This window comes from Penicillium brevicompactum (genome assembly GCF_028827555.1).
Source record: "Penicillium brevicompactum strain IBT 35665 chromosome Unknown utg000005l_segment0_segment0, whole genome shotgun sequence".
NCBI classification, from domain to species: Eukaryota; Fungi; Ascomycota; class Eurotiomycetes; order Eurotiales; family Aspergillaceae; genus Penicillium; species Penicillium brevicompactum.
The window spans coordinates 4,879,641-4,898,217 of NW_026623208.1; the positions used below are offsets into that span (position 1 = coordinate 4,879,641).

The 18,577-nt window shown below is 50.2% G+C and overlaps 8 protein-coding genes across 8 annotated transcripts; 5 read left to right on the forward strand and 3 right to left on the reverse strand.

Annotated features, from left to right (window-relative positions):
* Window positions 1-721: 721 nt before the first annotated feature.
* N7506_007712 (FAD-dependent oxidoreductase) lies at window positions 722-2,680 on the forward strand (the record flags this gene model as incomplete). The annotated part of the gene is given in 5 exon segments (XM_056957005.1): window positions 722-972; window positions 1,008-1,238; window positions 1,254-2,261; window positions 2,328-2,445; window positions 2,504-2,680. 5 exon segments carry the CDS (start codon window positions 722-724, stop codon window positions 2,678-2,680), a joined length of 1,785 nt encoding a protein of 594 aa, XP_056811339.1.
* A 419-nt stretch (window positions 2,681-3,099) lies between these two features.
* On the forward strand, window positions 3,100-3,541 carry N7506_007713 (uncharacterized protein; the record flags this gene model as incomplete). The annotated part of the gene is made up of 2 exons (XM_056957006.1): window positions 3,100-3,357; window positions 3,425-3,541. 2 exons carry the CDS (start codon window positions 3,100-3,102, stop codon window positions 3,539-3,541), a joined length of 375 nt encoding a protein of 124 aa, XP_056811340.1.
* A 2,036-nt stretch (window positions 3,542-5,577) lies between these two features.
* On the reverse strand, window positions 5,578-6,417 carry N7506_007714 (uncharacterized protein; the record flags this gene model as incomplete). The annotated part of the gene is made up of 4 exons (XM_056957007.1): window positions 5,578-5,602; window positions 5,653-6,058; window positions 6,129-6,284; window positions 6,396-6,417. The coding sequence occupies 4 exons, from the start codon at window positions 6,415-6,417 to the stop codon at window positions 5,578-5,580; spliced, it is 609 nt and encodes a 202-aa protein (XP_056811341.1).
* A 728-nt stretch (window positions 6,418-7,145) lies between these two features.
* On the forward strand, window positions 7,146-8,826 carry adaB (chromatin-binding transcription regulator ADA2; the record flags this gene model as incomplete). The annotated part of the gene is made up of 3 exons (XM_056957008.1): window positions 7,146-7,238; window positions 7,319-8,707; window positions 8,758-8,826. The coding sequence occupies 3 exons, from the start codon at window positions 7,146-7,148 to the stop codon at window positions 8,824-8,826; spliced, it is 1,551 nt and encodes a 516-aa protein (XP_056811342.1).
* A 425-nt stretch (window positions 8,827-9,251) lies between these two features.
* N7506_007716 (enoyl-CoA hydratase/isomerase family protein) lies at window positions 9,252-10,178 on the forward strand (the record flags this gene model as incomplete). Its single annotated transcript, XM_056957009.1, has 1 exon — window positions 9,252-10,178. One exon carries the CDS (start codon window positions 9,252-9,254, stop codon window positions 10,176-10,178), a length of 927 nt encoding a protein of 308 aa, XP_056811343.1.
* Window positions 10,179-10,429: 251 nt separating this feature from the next.
* N7506_007717 (mannitol-1-phosphate 5-dehydrogenase) lies at window positions 10,430-11,596 on the reverse strand (the record flags this gene model as incomplete). The annotated part of the gene is made up of 1 exon (XM_056957010.1): window positions 10,430-11,596. One exon carries the CDS (start codon window positions 11,594-11,596, stop codon window positions 10,430-10,432), a length of 1,167 nt encoding a protein of 388 aa, XP_056811344.1.
* A 1,219-nt stretch (window positions 11,597-12,815) lies between these two features.
* On the reverse strand, window positions 12,816-13,786 carry N7506_007718 (SUR7/PalI family protein; the record flags this gene model as incomplete). Its single annotated transcript, XM_056957011.1, has 3 exons — window positions 12,816-13,064; window positions 13,217-13,578; window positions 13,666-13,786. The coding sequence occupies 3 exons, from the start codon at window positions 13,784-13,786 to the stop codon at window positions 12,816-12,818; spliced, it is 732 nt and encodes a 243-aa protein (XP_056811345.1).
* Window positions 13,787-15,017: 1,231 nt separating this feature from the next.
* N7506_007719 (Zinc finger RING/FYVE/PHD-type) lies at window positions 15,018-16,196 on the forward strand (the record flags this gene model as incomplete). The annotated part of the gene is made up of 1 exon (XM_056957012.1): window positions 15,018-16,196. One exon carries the CDS (start codon window positions 15,018-15,020, stop codon window positions 16,194-16,196), a length of 1,179 nt encoding a protein of 392 aa, XP_056811346.1.
* Between the last annotated feature and the right edge of the window lie 2,381 nt (window positions 16,197-18,577).

The window sequence follows — 18,577 nt, forward strand, 5'->3', positions numbered from 1 at the left end:
TTAGAAAAATGCCCGAAAGTCGAAAAAAAGCAAAGGTAGCTGAGCCCCAAGATGCAAGTCTCACGACACTTCTGCGTGCTGATGTATTGCCGGACCGTAGTGCTTTTCCAATGCTGTCCCTATGTGTCTCTGTCCTCGAAATCATACCTAGGCATACACTTAGATCTATGGGTAGGAGCATATCGAACCTCATGTTGTAAGGAATTCCCTACAATAGAATTGTCGGTCAACGCCATTGTACATAGAAACCTTACATTAGTCCCATCTCGGCTATGGTTGCCTGATCATTTCACCCATGTTCAATACCACATACATTTCAGATACTCTCATTCAGCTGCCGAGATCTCATGAATAGAATCTGTTTAGATCAGGCTAATCAGTGATCGAGTTTTCTGTCAGCAATACGATACTCATCCAAGGCAAACACGTACTATTCCCTTCTTGCTATAGATTCGCTTACTCCGGTCGGGATGGCCCCCACTTCCTCTTAAAGCAACGGGCAAAGACAAGTCGCTGTTCCTGGATCTCCTTAATCTCTCATCGAACATAGCTCCTTCCGGTAGACCATCGTGCCATGCGGCAATCTGTGCATCTCACGATGCAGAAACCGAGTATGCCTTGGTCGCAATGGTTTATATATCACATACCTTGATGCCCAATTTCCTTGAAATCCAAGTCATTCATCCTCAATTGGAACCTCGAAACGCAAGAATACGTCACCATGCTTTCTATGCTTTCAATCCTAGCTTTTCTAGCAGGCGCTAGTTCGGCTAGCCCAGCCGTAGCTCCTCAGTGTCGATGCATGCCCACTGATTCCTGTTGGCCATCTGCGGAAGATTGGTCGGAATTCAATTCTACCCTGGGTGGGAGATTGATCAAAACGGTTCCATTAGCTGTATCTTGTCATGATCCAAGCTACAACGGCACTGAATGTCAATATCTTCGGAGCCAATGGACACAACCTGCTTTGCAGTGAGTATACATCTTCACTGCAATTCACGATCCAGTCTGGCTAATCTCGGAATTCGCACTGAAAGCGATGCTTCGTCGTCTTCCATCATGGCCGCGGCCGTTGCAAATGAAAGTTGTGATCCTTTCACTGCTGTATCAAGTCCGTGTCGGCTTGGGAACATGGTGTCCTATGCTGTCAACGTTTCTACTCCGGCGGAGATCGCCCAAACTATGACTTATGCAGCCGATAAGAACATTAGACTGGTTATCCGAAACACTGGCCATGAGTAAGTTTGAAAGAGAAATCAAGATTCCGAGAAGAAGTTCCAAAATATTGACATCGCAAAGTTATATATGGGCAAGTCGACCGGCGCTGGAGCTCTCTCCATCTGGACCCATCATTTGAAAGAGATCACAATCAACCACAATTACACTTCCCCACATTACACCGGACCAGCAGTCACCGTCGGTGCCGGCGTCCAGGGCGGGGAAGTCTATGCCGCCCTGCAAAAACAAAACTTGGTGATGGTCGGCGGCGAATGTGCCACCGTCGGACCAGCAGGCGGATACACACAAGGCGGCGGCCACTCCGCCCTCAGTTCGCGCTATGGTCTCGGCGCCGATCAGGCGCTGGAATGGGAGGTAATCGACGGCCAAGGTCGACTCTTGCGGGCTTCCAAGACTGAAAACTCCGATCTATACTGGGCTCTCAGCGGAGGTGGCGGCGGAACCTACGGCGTCGTGACGTCCTTGACTGTCAAAGCATTCCCCGATTTTCCGGTCGCGGGTGTGGTGCTTGAATTTGAAACCGATCCCGATAACCTCGATCCTTTTTATGATGCAGTGGAGTTCTATCATTCACTTGTGCCGACCCTCACGGCCGCAGGCGGCATGGCCATTGCCAACGTCATGAGCTCTTCTTTCCTGTTGACGCCACTTACCCTCCCCGATACAACTGGGGAGAGAGCTTTGGAGCTTGTTACCCCCTTCACCGATAAATTGGACCAGTTGAACATCAGCTATGCTATGAACCTTACCCATTTCCCATCATATACGGACCACTACAACGCGCTGATCGAGCCGAATCCCACCCAGCTCGTGAATAATGGTCAATACGGCGGAAAGCTTATTCCACTCGAGGTGGTCGAGCAGTCCAATTCAGCACTCACTGCTGCTATGAGGAGCATCACTCAGGATGGAGTGGCTTTTACCAGTATCGCATTGAATGTTTCGTCTGCTGTGACCGGAACGACTAACAATTCTATTCTGCCCTCCTGGAGAACCGCGGCAATGGATGTAATTCTTGCAACGTAAGTTCCTTGGAAGCTTTAAAACTTCTTCTCAGCGCGTGAGCATGTATTGACGTCCCAATTTAGGACCTGGCCGGAAAAAGCAAATCTTGGGGAAATGAAGCAGCTTGCCGATGACATGACCAACAAATGGATGCCAATGTTGACATCCCTTACCTCTGACCCAGGTTGCTACATGAATGAAGTATGTACCATGGCAGATTTGTGGTATCATTGAGAAATGTCATTAACAATATTCCCAGGCCGACCCTCAACAGCCGAACTGGCAGGAAGCTTTCTACGGGGTTAACTATGATCGACTGCTTGCAATCAAGAACAAGTATGATCCGCATAGTAACTTCTATGCACATACTGCTGTGGGTAGCGATAAGTGGGTGCAAGAGGCGGATGGGCGGTTGTGCCGGGCTGGTTCATCTTGATGATCTTATTTGCATTTGGTGACATAGCTCGAAAGGTGATGTATTGCATGTTAGGTACATATAAAACACAGGATCCATCCATCTCGATACAATCAATAGAGAATGATGATATTGTATGAATGTGTGAAGAGAAGAAGAGGGGGAGAGGAGCTGAAGGTAAGGTGCATGAGATAGAGGCCACATGTGATGCGACTGGCCACACCAGACCATGATTCCAACAATGTTTTGACCTTTCTGTCCAATTCAACCCTGAATCTAGCAACCTGTTTTCCAATAATCACTGTCTTTTTCCGGCACGGCTTTCCCACGACTTGTAGGAACCGTCCCGACGAACATGGGAGGACAAAAGCCTAGTTCCGCCAGCGCTATAGAAGCCCACTGTAATAATTTTCTGCTTTTCGTCTTTATCCTTGGCTGAAATGTGTGCCAAAGCACCTCTTAGGGAGAAGTCAGCCTGGGCAAAGGTCAGTGAAGGAGATGGACTCACTGTATCTTCGCATCAACAACTTTTGGGCTCTGGTTCCAAGATGACTCGTCAGTACGCCTGGTCGCTTGATACTGTTATGCAGAGAACTTATCTGCGCCTCCACCTTCGAAGCCGCACCGGAGAGGGCATTTTCCCATTCCGAGTCATTGTTCATCTGCACAACGTCCGCCACGGACACATTGCCAATCCAGTGACTTCTGCATTAGGTGAATGGAAAGGCACAACTGCAATTCAAGATAACGATCTTCATTCTCTAGAAGGAAGGCTCGAAGGAGAAGAAAAGGATGACTTTCTACGCTTTCTCCGACGAATGCTATGTTGGCTTCCTGAAGAAAGAGCCTCTGCAAAAGATCTGCTATTTGATCCTTGGCTAATGCATGGTCTTTTCAAGTGAAGCCATATTCGATTACCAAAGCGATAATGAGCTCTTTGCGATCACATTTGGAGCCAAAAAAGGAAAACTAGTGAAATAGCCTGAGTGGATGTTAAGGTGCAAAGGTTCAAATAAAGTTGAGACTGTTGCTATTTCGGTAACTTCTGCACGGAAGTGAAACGAGAACATGATAAAAGATCCGAAGTGGTATTGCATTGCCCATTGAAGAGTTTTATTGAAATACAAAACAAGGAAGTAGACAAGAACCACTTGAGAAAAGACCAACAAGGATAAGAAAGGAACCTGCCTAGAGAGAACGAACACTTGAGATGGAAAAAAGATGACCGAGCAAGAGACAAGAAAAATCAAATCGAAGCGCTCAACGGACAGATGAAACGAGGAGAGTAGCCGTCTCGAAGATCAGGGAGAGCAGCTCCGATATCAAGATGCCGCAATTCAAACTCCTTTGGGATGGGGGGAAAACCAGACAATGTTGAGGGATAGCAATAGAAAACTGGGAGAAGCAAGTTGACATTGATCATATGACGATGAAAGACACACGAGGTACGAAAGGGAGACCGATTTCGTAAATCTCCCTTCAATCAATCATTCTTCCACAGATCAAATATCAATCTAAGTTGACAAGGCGAAAAACGTTACTCCGGGATGCTTCCAAATGACGGGTCTTTGACACTGCCACCCGCGTCACCGAGACCGGCGACTGGGCGGTTGTATGACCATCCGGCGAATTGCTGTTGCATTGTCTGTGACAGAACGGGGCCGTCGACGTAAGAGTCCTGGGGTGCCTCAGAGGTGAATTCGCGATCAAAGTTCTCTGTGTCACGGGCATCAACCTGTACAACGTTAATCATCATTTTATCGGTGAGAGGTAAAAAAGGCTCGGGTCACATACCACGTTGGGTCTGAAGCTGGGCTCGTACTTCCTCTGCAGAAGCTTGCGCCAATCAATGTTGGCAAAGAAGTGATGCGACTTGATCTCAGCGGCACCATTGGCACCAAGTCGACGCTGGGGATCGCGGTCTAGCAATCGGGTGAGCAGATCCCGAGCAGCAGGGGGGACAATATCGCTGCTGGGGAAAGTGAGGGGCTCCTGCAAGATCTTGCGGTACATTTCGTTGACGATCTCATCATAGAATGGAGGAAGTCCCGTCAGCATCTCGTAGAGCAGAACACCCAGAGTCCACCAATCAACGGTCTTGGTGTAGCCGTTACCGAGCAGAAGTTCGGGGGCAAGGTATTCGGGAGTTCCACAGAAGGCTAAGCAGGGTTAGTTGTGAGCAATGAAAAGGAGTTTAGGAAATCTTACTGTTGGTTCGGTCCTCGTCCTTCATATCCAGCTTGCAAAGACCGAAATCACAGAGAGCAATGTGTCCGGTGTAATCAAGGAGAATGTTCTCGGGCTTGAGATCTCGGTAGATGACCTTGAATCCGTGCAGACATTCGAGGGCACAGAGCAACTCTGCAGTGTAGAATCGGGCTCTGTTGATATCGAAACGCTGTTCCCGTTGCAAGTGGTGGAACAACTCGCCTCCGTTCACAAATGCCAGCACGAAGTAAAGCTTCTCTGGTGATTGGAACGAGAACTTCAAGGGAACAATGAACGGATTGTTGATCTGAGCAAGCACTGATCGCTCGGCGAGTGTGTGCGTGACTTCGGACCGCGAGATAATGTGAGCCTTGCGGATTGTCTTCAGAGCGTAAATTCGGCCGGTATCCTTCTTCATGACCTGCATGACCTTGCCGAAACTTCCCTTACCCACAACCTTGAGCAAGTCGAAATCTTCAAGCTTGAGACTGCGCTGCTTGTTCTCCACAAATGAGATTCCGATTTTGATCGAACCGGCTCCAAATTGTAGGTCCAGCCATTCCGCACCCTGCTGGCCGAGTTGGCGACCCTGTTCTTCGTGGGCGGCGGCGGCCTTCTGGTTGTCCTTCTTGCTGAGTTTCGGGTCCTCGATGTAAGGCTGGGCTTCCTTGAAGCGGGGGTTGACCTTGCATGCGCCCAAGAAGATATCCTCACTCCGTCCGGCGCCAGGCCGGGCTGCGGGGTTGCGCAGGTACAACTGCACGTTCAACTCGGTCTTCCGGGACACATCGAATTTGAACGCCGTGTTGTCGCCAGCCCAAAGCGGGCTCTCGGGTGTACCCGACACAGCATCGACGAAAACTTGGTTCTTTTCGAAATCGAGGAGGGCGTAAGGGAGGTACTTGGTGGAATAGCGACCGTGGATAGTGGGGGCGGCATTGATTCCCCCGCTGGTAGACTGCGGGCGGCCCGACTGCACAAACGAGCCCGCTTGGTTTTGGGCCGAGTGGGATGAGGAAGAGGTGCTCGGACGTAAGGAGGAGGGCGCATAGGAGTTATTTTGGAAATGGTTGGCGAATATTTGTTGAAAATGAGGGGACAGTGAAAAATCGCGCCCTTCGTGGAGAGTAACGATCAGGATACCTGGGTTCACAGTAGCCACAGGAGGAGAAACGAGAGACTCAGAAGCCACTATTTTCGGGTTGAAACGATTAGTTCGCACTTCCCACGAATATTTCAGATCACGATTGAGATTGCATACGAATTCCGTTTGTTGACGGTGTGGCGGAGGCGATGCTGGGCGGGTTGGATGACACGGGCGTCGTTGCCTCATCGCCGTTTTCGCCCTTGATAGTGGACGTAGAGGACGAGCGGCCGAAGGAGGAGGTCAGGGGAGCCAGATGGGTCTCCTTCAACTCTGCACGAATGAATTAGCGATTGCCCTCCTCCGGGCATGGATTTGACCGCAGAGCAGGGAGGGGCTGTGGGTATTGAGGGAGAGGGGGAGACCAACTGCCAGTGAACATACTTTTAGTGAGCTTCCAGGACATAGTGGCGGTTGGTGGGAGGAAATCAAGGGAAAGAAGAAGAGATCAAAGTCCACGATCCCGCGATGCGTGGGTGTGCAGAGTGCTAGAATCACCTAACAACATGCAAAGGGGCCCCAAAGTAAACTTGGAGGACCACTCAGGAACACAGAGTACACACAAGCGCGCGCGCAACAGATGTATCGAAGACCACCAATATCCGAATGGAAGCACAACTAATAAGAGTGAAGTCAAGAAGTCAAGATCAAGAAATTGGATCTCCAGAAGAGGATGAGAGAGGGGAACCCCTGTAATTGAATTACATAGATTACGGTCTTGGTTGGCTGAGCCCGTCACACAATTGCCGGTAGGGCTGTAATTCCGGTAATTTACACAGCCTCAGGCTCTGACAGCCATTGCTCAGCCACTTTCAGCCACACTCTCCGCCCCAAGGGTGAACCTCATGAATTCAACTTCCCCACGCATTGTCGATTTACCAGAGTTCGGATGAAGCTTCTAGGTCTGTTTGTTCACTTTTCAGACTTCAGCCTTTTTTGTCTACATTGTTCATTGTGAGCTTGGGAATATTCCCCGCTCCGAAGTGCGGAGATCACCTACCCCGGAACACCACCTCTTCTGATCACAGCACACCTGACTACGCTCGTCTCCGTCCCTTTGAACTTTCGCTCAGTCCGGCTTGTTCTGTTTGAAGTGAATCTGCATATTCGGGGGATGAACCGGGTGGAGGGCCAATGGGTGTGATACGCAAGAAGACCGCCTCGCGCGGCACGGAGGCAGGCACGAAGTTTCACTGCGACGTGTGCTCGATTGATGTCACATCAACAGTACGTTCCAAATATTTTCGCCCTCTGGAATATGAGGGGGTTTTGAGAGATTCCAGAGCTAACGCGACCCAACTTCCCAGGTTCGCATCTCATGTGCCCATCCCGCCTGCCCCGAATACGATCTCTGTGTCCCCTGTTTCTCGTCCGGTGTGAGCTCGAAAAACCACGATCCATCAACGCATCCCTTCCAAGTGATTGAGCAGAACTCTGTTCCCATCTTCCAAGATGAATGGGGCGCCGACGAGGAACTGCTGTTGCTGGAAGGTGCTGAGATCTACGGACTGGGATCATGGGCGGACATCGCAGATCATATCGGTGGTTATCGCGACAAGGATGAAGTGCGCGATCACTACTACGCTACCTATATCGAGAGCGGGCACTTCCCGCTCGCAGACCACGCAGACCCGGCCGACCGAAGTCTCCAGGATTCCATCACCAAAGAGGAATTTCAAACGCGTAAGAAGCGGCGTATCGAGGACCGCAAGGATGCAGCCAAGGCAGCACCTCCGACTACACCGAAACAGAAACCGACCGCTAGTGTACCGGCTTGTCACGAAGTGCAAGGCTACATGCCTGGGCGATTGGAGTTTGAGACCGAATTCCTGAATGATGCCGAAGAAGCTGTGCAGCACATGACATTCGAGCCGGGCGCTGGGCTAAACGAGAATGGCGAGCCAGATGCAGAGACAGAGCTCAAGATGACTGTGGTCGACATTTACAACTCCCGCCTCACGGCACGCACGGAGCGCAAGAAGATCCTATTCGAGCACAACCTCCTTGAGTACCGAAAAAACACTGGCTTGGACAAGAAGCGCTCAAAGGAAGAGCGAGATTTGCTGAATAAGGCCAAACCCTTGGCGCGTATGATGAACAACAAGGACTTTGAGGACGTTAACAAGGGATTGGAATATGAGCATAATCTCCGCCTAGCGATTGCTCAACTTCAAGAATGGCGCTCAATGGGCATCGGAGACCTGAAGGCGGGCGAGAAGTTCGAACAGGACAAACAACAGCGCGTTCAACGATTACTTCCTCAAGGCTCCTTCGATCGATTTGCTAGCAATCGTCCCAAGCAGACTCAATTGACAGAGACACCGGCGGCGGCGATTCAATTGACCACGCCAGATCTTCCGCTGCGACTCCAGAAAGCTGCCAATCCACACGCGCCGCTGGATGCCGACGAGCCACTTAATGATTTCGATCGCGCATTCGCTGTTGATGGAGATGCCCCTCCCCCACAGCCCACAAAGACCAAATATGCGGTTCCCCCACTCAGCGGAATGCCGCCATGGAAATTGAATAATGACACCGCTGCCGATTTGCATCTCTTGACTAAAGAAGAGGTGGAAGTTTGCAACGTGCTCCGCATTATGCCAAAACCATATATGGTCGTCAAAGAGACACTCTTGAAGGAAGCAATGAAACAGGGCGGAAGTCTAAAGAAGAAAGATGCCCGTACAATCTGCAAGGTATGCATAATCCCCACTGATGCTAGTGCCACGCTTACTGACTTGGCCAGATCGAGGGAACCAAAATCAGTCGCATCTACGATTTCATGGTCCACAGCGGCTGGATCAACAAAGCGTAGATGCGCCAACGATGATCTATACCACAACCTCTTTTCTGTAGTCGATCGATATCCAGTTTTGATTTTGTTCAAGGAGCGGCTGGGGTGTTTTTTACTAGGCGTTGATATGAAAGATCGGTGGGAGTGTTGATATAACGAGTTTTTCAGATCAGTCTCGACAGGGACAATTAACACTGAATAAGTACTGCTTATAATCTCTTCTTATCCTATAGTTGATGCAGGATAACTCATCTAAAACAAATTGCCTAGGAAGCTGACGATGAAGTGATCCACATCTATCGGCCCTCGGTATCTTCTCCGCATTTACGCCGTACGCCGTACAAATAACCCCAACCCACTCACCAGCACCCACCAATCTCTCCTCCCAGATCCAACACAACCCTCTATAATTAATCAATTCTAAGCATTTCGCACCCACCTCCAACATGCCGAATTTCAAAATCCAACCCCCAACCCCAGCCCACGCAACACTAAGCTACCCATCTCCGCACGTCCTCCTCGTCACACTCTCCCGCCCCCGCGACCTAAACTGCATCAACGCGCAAGGCCACGCAGACCTACACTCAGTCTGGGAATGGCTAGATGAAGAGCCAAGTCTACGAGTCGGAGTCCTCACAGGACAAGGACGGGCCTTTTGCGCAGGTGCCGATCTAAAAGGTGAGACCTGGGACTCCGAGCTCGATCGCATGCACTCTCATCCAGCAACTAACGTCATGGTTATAGAATGGAACACGCGCGCCTCGTCTTCTAAATCCACACCCATGCCTAACAGTGGCTTTGGCGGTCTTGCGCGCCGCAAGGGTAAGAAGCCTGTTATCTGCGCTGTGAATGGGATTTGTCTTGGTGGGGGCGCGGAAATGATTATCAATGCTGATATTGTGATTGCGTGGACTGGGGCTGTTTTTGGATTGCCGGAGGTTAAGAGGGGGGTTGTTGCGTTGGCGGGGGCTTTGCCGAGGCTTGTTCGGACGGTGGGCAAGCAGAGGGCTATGGAGATGGTTTTGACGGGGAGGATGGTTGGTGCTGTGGAGGCTGAGAAGTGGGGGCTTGTGAATACTTTGGTTGATGCTGGGAAGGTGGAGAAGGGAGAGGCTGGACAGGCGGTTGTTTCGAAGGCTGTCGTTGCGAAGGCTTTGGAGGTCGCTGCGGAGATTGCGGGGAATAGTCCTGATGCGGTGCTTGTTAGTCGGGAGGGAGTGAAGTTGGGGTGGGAGGGAGTCGGAGCTGATGAGGCGACGTCTATGTTGAGTGAGACTTGGGTGAAGAGGTTGTATGAGGGGGAGAATATCAAGGAGGGTCTGACGGCTTTTGTGGAGAAGAGGAAGCCTGTCTGGGCTGATAGTAAACTTTGAACAGAAAGACGATGTGTCTTGTCTCTATATACGAGTTCGGGAAATCTTATCAGTTGTGAATGTTTCATTTCGCTATTCATACTACAGTTCGTAAAGTCATATCAAAAAACCTGGGTCCAATTCTCCCTCGCGCCATATCCTGGTATTCGCCATAATCCATGCTCACAATTCAATGCATCAGATGTGCGGTTGTCCTGCCTCTCTTTGAGTGATGTTAGGGGTGTTGTTGTAAGGTTGACAGGGAGAGGTTCCTACTTTGCGTCGGATTGTACACCGTCCACGACCTTGACCACATGGGGGAATAGAGGGTGGTCTCGGTCCAAGCCGGTCAACCGGACAGCAGCGTCGGCAGGCGAGTTATCCTTGAGGATCTTGGCCAGATCCACGCTCTCGTCGTCACCTTCCACGTTCTGGAATCGAAGAGCCATCTCGACAGAGCCCAACAATGACTCGAACTTTCCACCACGCTCAGCGAGTTGTGCGGCCGGGCCGATGAACCGTTCCTTGCGGGACAGTTTGCGAACAGGGGCTCGTCCCACGCGCTCAACGCTGTCTTCCAGGTAGTGGTTAGAGATACGGGCGATGATCGTCTCCACATATTCTTGCTGATCGGTGGCGCTGATCTCATGCTTGTCGACGATCAGGGCAGCGGTTTCTTGAAGCACATCCCGGACGATACCGCGAATGCGCTCATCCCTCAGGGCTTCGGCGATAGTCTTCTTGCCAGCATTGTATCCATAGTAAGCCGCGGTAGCATGTCCAGTATTGACGGTGAACAACTTGCGTTCAATGTAAGGCTCCAAGTTGCTGACCCAGTGAATGGCATCGATCTTGGGAGGACCGTGCTCGCCGAAGGGCCCGGACTCGACGGCCCACTCGTAGAACTTCTCGATGCGGACGTTGAGACCGGCATCTGGGGCTTGGGCAGGGACAATACGGTCGATGGCAGAGTTGGCAAAGCGGGCACGGTCTGGCATAGAGTCAACACGGTCTGCGGCAGTGTTGTCCTTGATGAATCCGTGAAGAGTATCAGTAGCGCCGATGGCATTCTCACAAGCAATCACAGCCAGTGGGGTGGCATCGGTGCGAGCATCAATACCCTTGGCAATGACAGGGGCAATGAACTTGAGGATATTAGGGCCCACGGCGCAGGTGACGACTTCGGCAGTTGAGATCTCCTTGATCACATCGGCCTCGTGTGTCTTAGAGTTGATTGCGCGGTAGTTGGTAATGGTCTTTGTTGCTTCGCCCTCATCACTAACCTCGGTGACTTGGTAAGACTTGGTGTTTTGCAAGGCATCAATGATCTTGTCCATGACATCGACAAAGACGACTTCATAGCCGGCCGTGTGAAGGAACTCCGCCACGAAGCCACGGCCGATGTTTCCACCACCGAAATGAATAGCCTTCTTCTCCATTATTGAGGGTTGGGCAAAAGGGTATGTGTGATTAGAGAGAGAGAGAGAGAGAGAGATAGAGAGGGAGAAGTTGGAAGGAGAAGTAAGGATGGAGAAGGCGGAAGGCGTAAGAGGTAGAAGTAGTACTGAAAGTAGAAGGAAGTCTAAACTGGTACTGCTGAAGTAAATAGCACTTTCTAGGGGAAGGTACGACTCTTTATATAGAAGAAAGAGGGGGGGGAAGAGGAGGATATGGATCCAAGGAGTATGAGCGTGGCATGGCCGTGGCTAGCCTAGAAAGTCCACGATGACTTCATAGATATTAGGCCCTGACGGAACTGGGCTCCGCCTTGTTTTCAAACATTGCCAGTCTTTGCGATACCCGTTCAATAATCCCTCTCTCTCTCTTCTCGGGAAAGTGTTTTTGAGGCCGAAATTGTTACACCTAACTCCCCGCTCTGTGTAATATGCAACCTCATACTCCGTCGACACTAATTACCGTGCAGTAGAGCGCGATGGCACCCCCACTTTCTTCCTCATTTGTCTTTCATACTTCAGGTTGGACTCTGCTCTCATTTGATATCCGATTCCCCAGTCCACTCACCGGACAAAGCCTCGGGGAAACTCGTAGTTGGTTCTTCCACATGGACGCTTTGACAGGAGACACGGAAACCTTGGCGGGTTTAGGGCCCAACACCGTGAGGTTATAGCCGGAGTACAGTAGTCCTGGGTTTAAATCCCTCTATGTGTCCTTACTTACGGCTTATTGTTCTATAATGTCTTTGAGATATAATGCGGGATGTAAACGTTCAAGTCCAATCTGTAGATAGAAGTTCTAGACCTTGCGTACTTCCTACTCCACTGTTATGTGGTGACGTCGGGTAAGACCCAGTTTTTTCCCCGTTAGTCGCGGCCTCACGAACTCCAAACAGCCAAAGCCAGAATATCGTGATTCCATCGCTATCCACGGGCTTCGATATAACTGACTGCAGCCTGTGGACTGCGCAAAGAAGCCCCTAGATTCAGCTGGAGGAGGACCGAACTTTCCTCCCATCGTCACGATTGGTCAAAACACGCAACCCTCAGATATTCCCGCAGCAAGTGGCCGGATTCGCAATGCAATTTCGCTTGAAACATATGCCCGCATTAACAAGTCTAGTCCAATTCGAGGTCTCGTTGGATTCATATGCTATTTTGATGATTTAGTTCCTAATTTGCCCGCCTCCGACTGGCTCCGGCCTTACCCCTCTATGTCCATCTCCTTTTCCATAGGCGGAGGGGGTGCCGGTCCACGAACGAATACATTCACAAAGCAGGCAACACTGCCCACCAAGAGTAGCCCCACAGCCGCCCATGTCATCCCGAGCAGTTTCTCTCCATACTTGGCCGACACATTCGACCCCTTGCCGTGGGCGTTAATCAAAGCCACAAATTCAAACGCGATGACCGTCGCAATAATCGATGCCACACTAACACTGAGAGATCCGAGCTGCAGAAATTCGCCGTATCACGTCAGCCACCGTCGTATTTGCATTTCTGGGGAATCTGGGGATCCCGGCGAGCACAGACGTGTTGCTCCGGGTCATTAACCCAGGGCCGCCGCCGTGACCGTGACCCCGAACGGGTAGCACTACCACTCACCATTATAAACCCGCACTCGATCTTGCCCTGACCGGCCCTGGGGGCAATCGCGGTCCACACTTTTACAAGGAGGGCCGCGCCCATCGCGCCAACCCCTATGCAGTACAACACCGCCATGGACCGAGTGGTCATTCTAAACGCATGGAAGTCGTCGCTGATCACGCGCGGCCACTCTAGCTCCGGTCCGTGAGAGACCTCTGGCCACTCTTGTGTCGGGTCGAACGAGAAGAGGATTTTGCGATGCGAGCAGTCGGTCACGTTGCGCGTGACTCCGGCGCTGGGATCGCTCGCTCCCAATGTTCCCTGGCAGTAGGACATGATGTGGACGGAATAGAAATCGTGCGCGGAGCTATCGGTGCTGCCTTCCGGTGTGTATAACTAGGTGGATATCCAGTCAGTATGGGTTGATGCTGGTGTGGGCGACCACGGCGGTCCCGGGCAACACTCACTGTTAAGAGGTCCACATTTTCTAAAAAAGTTCTTTTGCGTTCCTGCGAAAAGACACAGAATTGTGATTATAAAAGAGATGAATACCGTCACCGTCGGGAATAGAGCCCTGGGGTTGATCATGGTTGTTCCAAGGTTATGATGTGTAAGTTATGCTGGATGCTGGATGAGGTCGGCAATATGTTGTTAGATGGTCACTGTAGGCGATGCTATTCGCAGAAATGCTTATGGATATGATATGCAATTTTGTTGATAAATCTGAATGGCCAGAATCTACGATTCAAGCACTTCCACGATGCTTATAAGGGACCGAAGATCCGAGCCATCGCGACCTGGATTTCTCACGATATCTTCATTCCTGCCGTGGGCTGCCAAAATGGCTGGAACATTTGTGCCAAGTCAAAATTATTCGCGGTATGTAGACTCTCCGCCTGGTTTATGGGGAACACCTGATCAATGAAAATGCAACAAGCGCCAAGTTTAGAAAAGGAGAGGGTGTGGTGAGTCCCGCCCACGCGAGGAATGCTGCCAACCACGGACATGCATGTCAACGGGGCACCGGCTAAACAACCCCTCTCATAGAATCAAAGTTATTCCAAGGGGTCTTAAATCGTTAGCAGGGGCAATTACTGTCATGGGCTGGACTGGGCTGAAGAAGTTCGGATTTCAAGAGAACAGCCTCTTGGCACGATTGATCTCCATGACGTCCGCGATCAGCAGTCACTACAGTGGTTCGCCTTGACCCTACTTAAAAATGACATCTATTCAGTATATTGACCCAGAACAGCTTTTTGCAAGTTTCACTATTAGGCAAACATGTCTTTGTCAATAACAAAATCCATGACTATTCGCCCTTGCATGCATGTGATTGATACCTGTTTAACAATCGCCATTCACAGATTCACAGATTCACACTTTTTTGCATAACAGACTTCAAGGTTACCTCAACCTAAAGTCTACCTTGGATCACCTTGAACTATAGGTAGCCGTCACACAAAATCGGGAAACCCCCTCTACCTCGGCAAACAACGACCTCATCTTGACAACATGATCACTATCACCTCGTCATATTATTACTTTCAAGGCCTTCTACAGAAGTTCAAACGTCCCAAGAGCAATCGCAGCCCTTTCTTGAAATTTTCTCGTCACAGTCAGATGGTCGCTGGCTGCTCTGTTGATCCAAGGTTGTCAGCGAAGTTGGTCAAGCGCTCACTCGTTTGTTGAAGTTCATCCTTCTCTACATCCCACAGCAGCGGTGAGGCATATCCATTCTGCAACATCTGTCTTCCACTTCATCATCGTCTACGATCGACCCATTTGAGTGTTTCTTGACTCTTCTTGAACAAATTTCGTTATGGAAGATCCCCAGGTTTTGGAGGTGCTACTGGAGGAGGTTGACGAAGAACTTTTCCAGCTCGAAAGACAGAAGCAGCCAAATGCTGATAGCTGCCACTCCGGTAAGAATGACCCTGTGAAAGCTGAGATTGTTGAAGGTACTGGTGCTCGGGAATTTGCATCTGTTCATCATGTTCACACGCCAAGTACTCGAGGCTACACACATGCTACTGAAGATTGGAAATCTGCTGATGAAAATTGGAAACCTGCTGCTGGAAATTGGAAATATGCTGCTGAAAGGTGGAAAGATGCTGCTGAAAAGTGGAAATCTGTTGCCGAAGATCGGAAACCTGTTGCTCGAGCTCACACATGTGTAGAGCGTCGCGTCAACGCTCATATGTCAACGTTGAAGCCTGCGCCACCTTCAGACACATTCGATGGAAATGACGATGAGAGGGCGGCGCTCCAAGTTTGGAAAACTGAAATCGAGAAACAACTGACCTTATTGAGTGACCTTGAAACGGCCAGAGCCCTGGCTCTGGAAGACGAAACAGAAGAGACCGACGAAGGAGGTCCGGTGCCCGAAGTCAAACCCTCGAGATGGATTCCGGCGGATATTTGGAAGATTCTTGCCTCGATCAAGCGACATTTGGCAATCTTCAGGTTCATGAGCTGGGCTCATTCCAAGGACTTGATATGCGCCTGTTGTTCAGAGACTTATTCAAATGCTCGAAAAGGCTTACTGGCCAAATGCTCGCACTTCTACTGCAACAGCTGCTTGATTTCCATGGTGACGATATCTTTGAAAGACGGATCATTCTTCCCGCCTCAATGTTGCGGGCAGCCAATCACAGGATCGCGGATGAAAAAGGCCATAGGAGTTTCGTTGGATAACAGGCTCAAGGAGAAGGCAATTGAAATCAACGACCCTGACAAAACCTACTGCGTGGATGCGAAATGTGGACGATATCTCGTACCGAGAAACTCACTCCTGTCGAAAATTACGCAGGAGAAGACATCCACTTGCGAGTGCGGCGTTCGCACGTGCAGAGCATGCAAGTCGCTTGCTCACACTGGTATATGTCTCCACCTTCTAGATGATGCGTTCGAAGAGTTGAAGGTAGCCATGAAATGGCCGAAGTGTTACAATTGTGGACGAGTTGTGGAACGCATATCTGGCTGTAAAGATATCACGTAAGTGTTGAGTCCATCTGTGCAGGGTTTGCTGAGTGCCCAGGTGGTTTGTGTAGCAATTCATTGCTTGAGCCCTTTGCTGACGCTTCGCAGTTGTGTTTGTAGAGCTCTGTGGTGCTATGACTGTGGGAAGAAGGGGAGGGGATGCCGGTGCCGAGGGGAGACATGTACGACAATGTAGGGTATTGTGAGGTGGAGAGGGGAAGGGGGGAAGACAGAAAGAGATCTCTCGATCTACGCTATCTACCTGTGGAGAGCCTGACAAACCGGGCACCCACGGGCTCCGACACACCTGGGGGTGGTTGCTACAATTTGATTTACCTCATAGTTCATAGTCTAGAGACTTTGGGTGTTTCAAGTGTACATGGTTTCAAAAAGTTGTCCAAGGTTATGGTGAACATCGGCCCCGAGTCGCGGGTCTTCCACAGAGCCTCAGTAATGGGGCATAATATATATAATTTGCTTTCAACGGACTTCCGTGATTGTCCAGGTACCCAATCGCACCGAGTTCCTTCTACATTTTATGCTAGGTGGGCAGTAGGTACTCATGTGTCCGATGTGTTTATTTGCATTCCGAGGTTTCCCAAGTAAGCATCTCTCGAGTCCCAAGGTCATTGACACGAGCCGTGGAGGACGGTATCGCATATAACTTCTAAAGTTTCAAAGTTAGGTAGAATTTTGGAAAAACTACTCAACATTGAAAACCTGGGGACCAATCAAGGTTACAACCCCGGGGTTTGGAAGAGGGACTCTGGAACAAGCGGGTTGCCTTTGCTGAGACGGCCACCGAACATAGATGATATGCTTCACAGAACAGTTTGTCGGAAATTATTATCCAACCAGTGATATCACAGATCTTTCTAAGCTGACAAAAGGTTTTATCGCTCTACTCTGAATGGTCGTCACATGACAGTGGGCCGGGTGCAGGTTGCTATCCGAATTGGCCCAGCGCTACTCCAGCGCTTTGATAGAGATGCACCTAAATCGATATGTTGATGCGCATATTACCAAGGTTGACTACTATATTTCGTCCAAAAAGTGTCGATAAACACCTGAGCACTATGTCTCTTGCGATCACACGATCTATTGCCCGTTGCATTAGGATCTATGACGGACACAGTGCCGGAAAGGGCAAAACACAATCAAATGCTACCCTATGTTGTTTTGGAGCAGATCCCGACCATGCGACCCGTCTTTGGGCTCCCCATGGGTTTGAAGAGTTGAGGGTTTACTTCCAAATCCCGGGGATCCTCGCTGATGTCCCTGTTTCCAAAGTGGTGATCAACATAGCGTGGGTATATAATTACATTTCTGGCCTGCGTGTAATGTGGAATGCATAAAAAGTCCTAGATCACCAATCCAAAAGCCCGGTACCCAGATCTCGAAATTAGCCGTCAAACACTGATTTTGTAAATCTCGAGATTTCATTGGCGTCCCAAGGTGGCTATCCTGTGCGAACCCTGGAAATCCACGGGACGAGAACGGTAACGGCAAAAAGGGAACCAACTTGGATCAAAACTCTGACTTCATGCAAACCCATGGACCGCAATCTATTTATTTACACTCTGCTCGACAGGTATCATGAGTCGGGTCAGGTAACAGCCCTATAGGGAACGGCGACACACCTGCGTGCGCCAACGCAAGGGTACGATTCAAGCCAAGAATAAATTCATCGCCCAAGCGAAAGCCACCATAACATAGTGGCTTACTGTCGCATCGGAGTTCGAGCGCCGTGTCTGAAGGCAATAGTGCGCCTAGTGCGGTTGCCAAAAGCCTGGAAACCGCAGTATCAATTTATCTAATGCGACTTAGTTTTGACCCTAGTGGCAGCCAGTAAGGGGTCGGGGGTTGAACCGAAGGAGGAAGTACCGCGAGATGAACACGAGGAGCATTGATTATTTTCATGTCGGATAGACCGTCTGGAATGTGCCCTGCTGACTCGGGCTCATTCGGACATAACGAGCCGAGATCTTATCCTGTCGACCTACCTCTATGGGATAGCATCCAGAGGATCAACTGGCCTAGTGCTACTTGTAATATTATTTTTAAGATGAAAGCTACAGATCGGCACCGAATGACTTCAGCGTGGATACCAAGTGCAAGCATGAAACGGCAACGCAGGGCCTTCCAGAAAGCCTAGCTTCTAGAAGACAGCCCTCGAGCCAAGCCCCGATGCAAGACGGGACCTAGAACGAAACGCAAGCTGGAAAATTGAACCCACCCTCAGCAGTAAGCAAGAATGTCATCCGGGCTCGACGATTGGCTGTACATCGACTCGGGCGCGTGCAGGTAGAAGATCGGCCAGTATCCACGCCGATACATGTAGAAAGCCCCTGGATCGCAAAGAAAATAACGCAGCGGAACGGGGGCCCATGCATGCGAGGA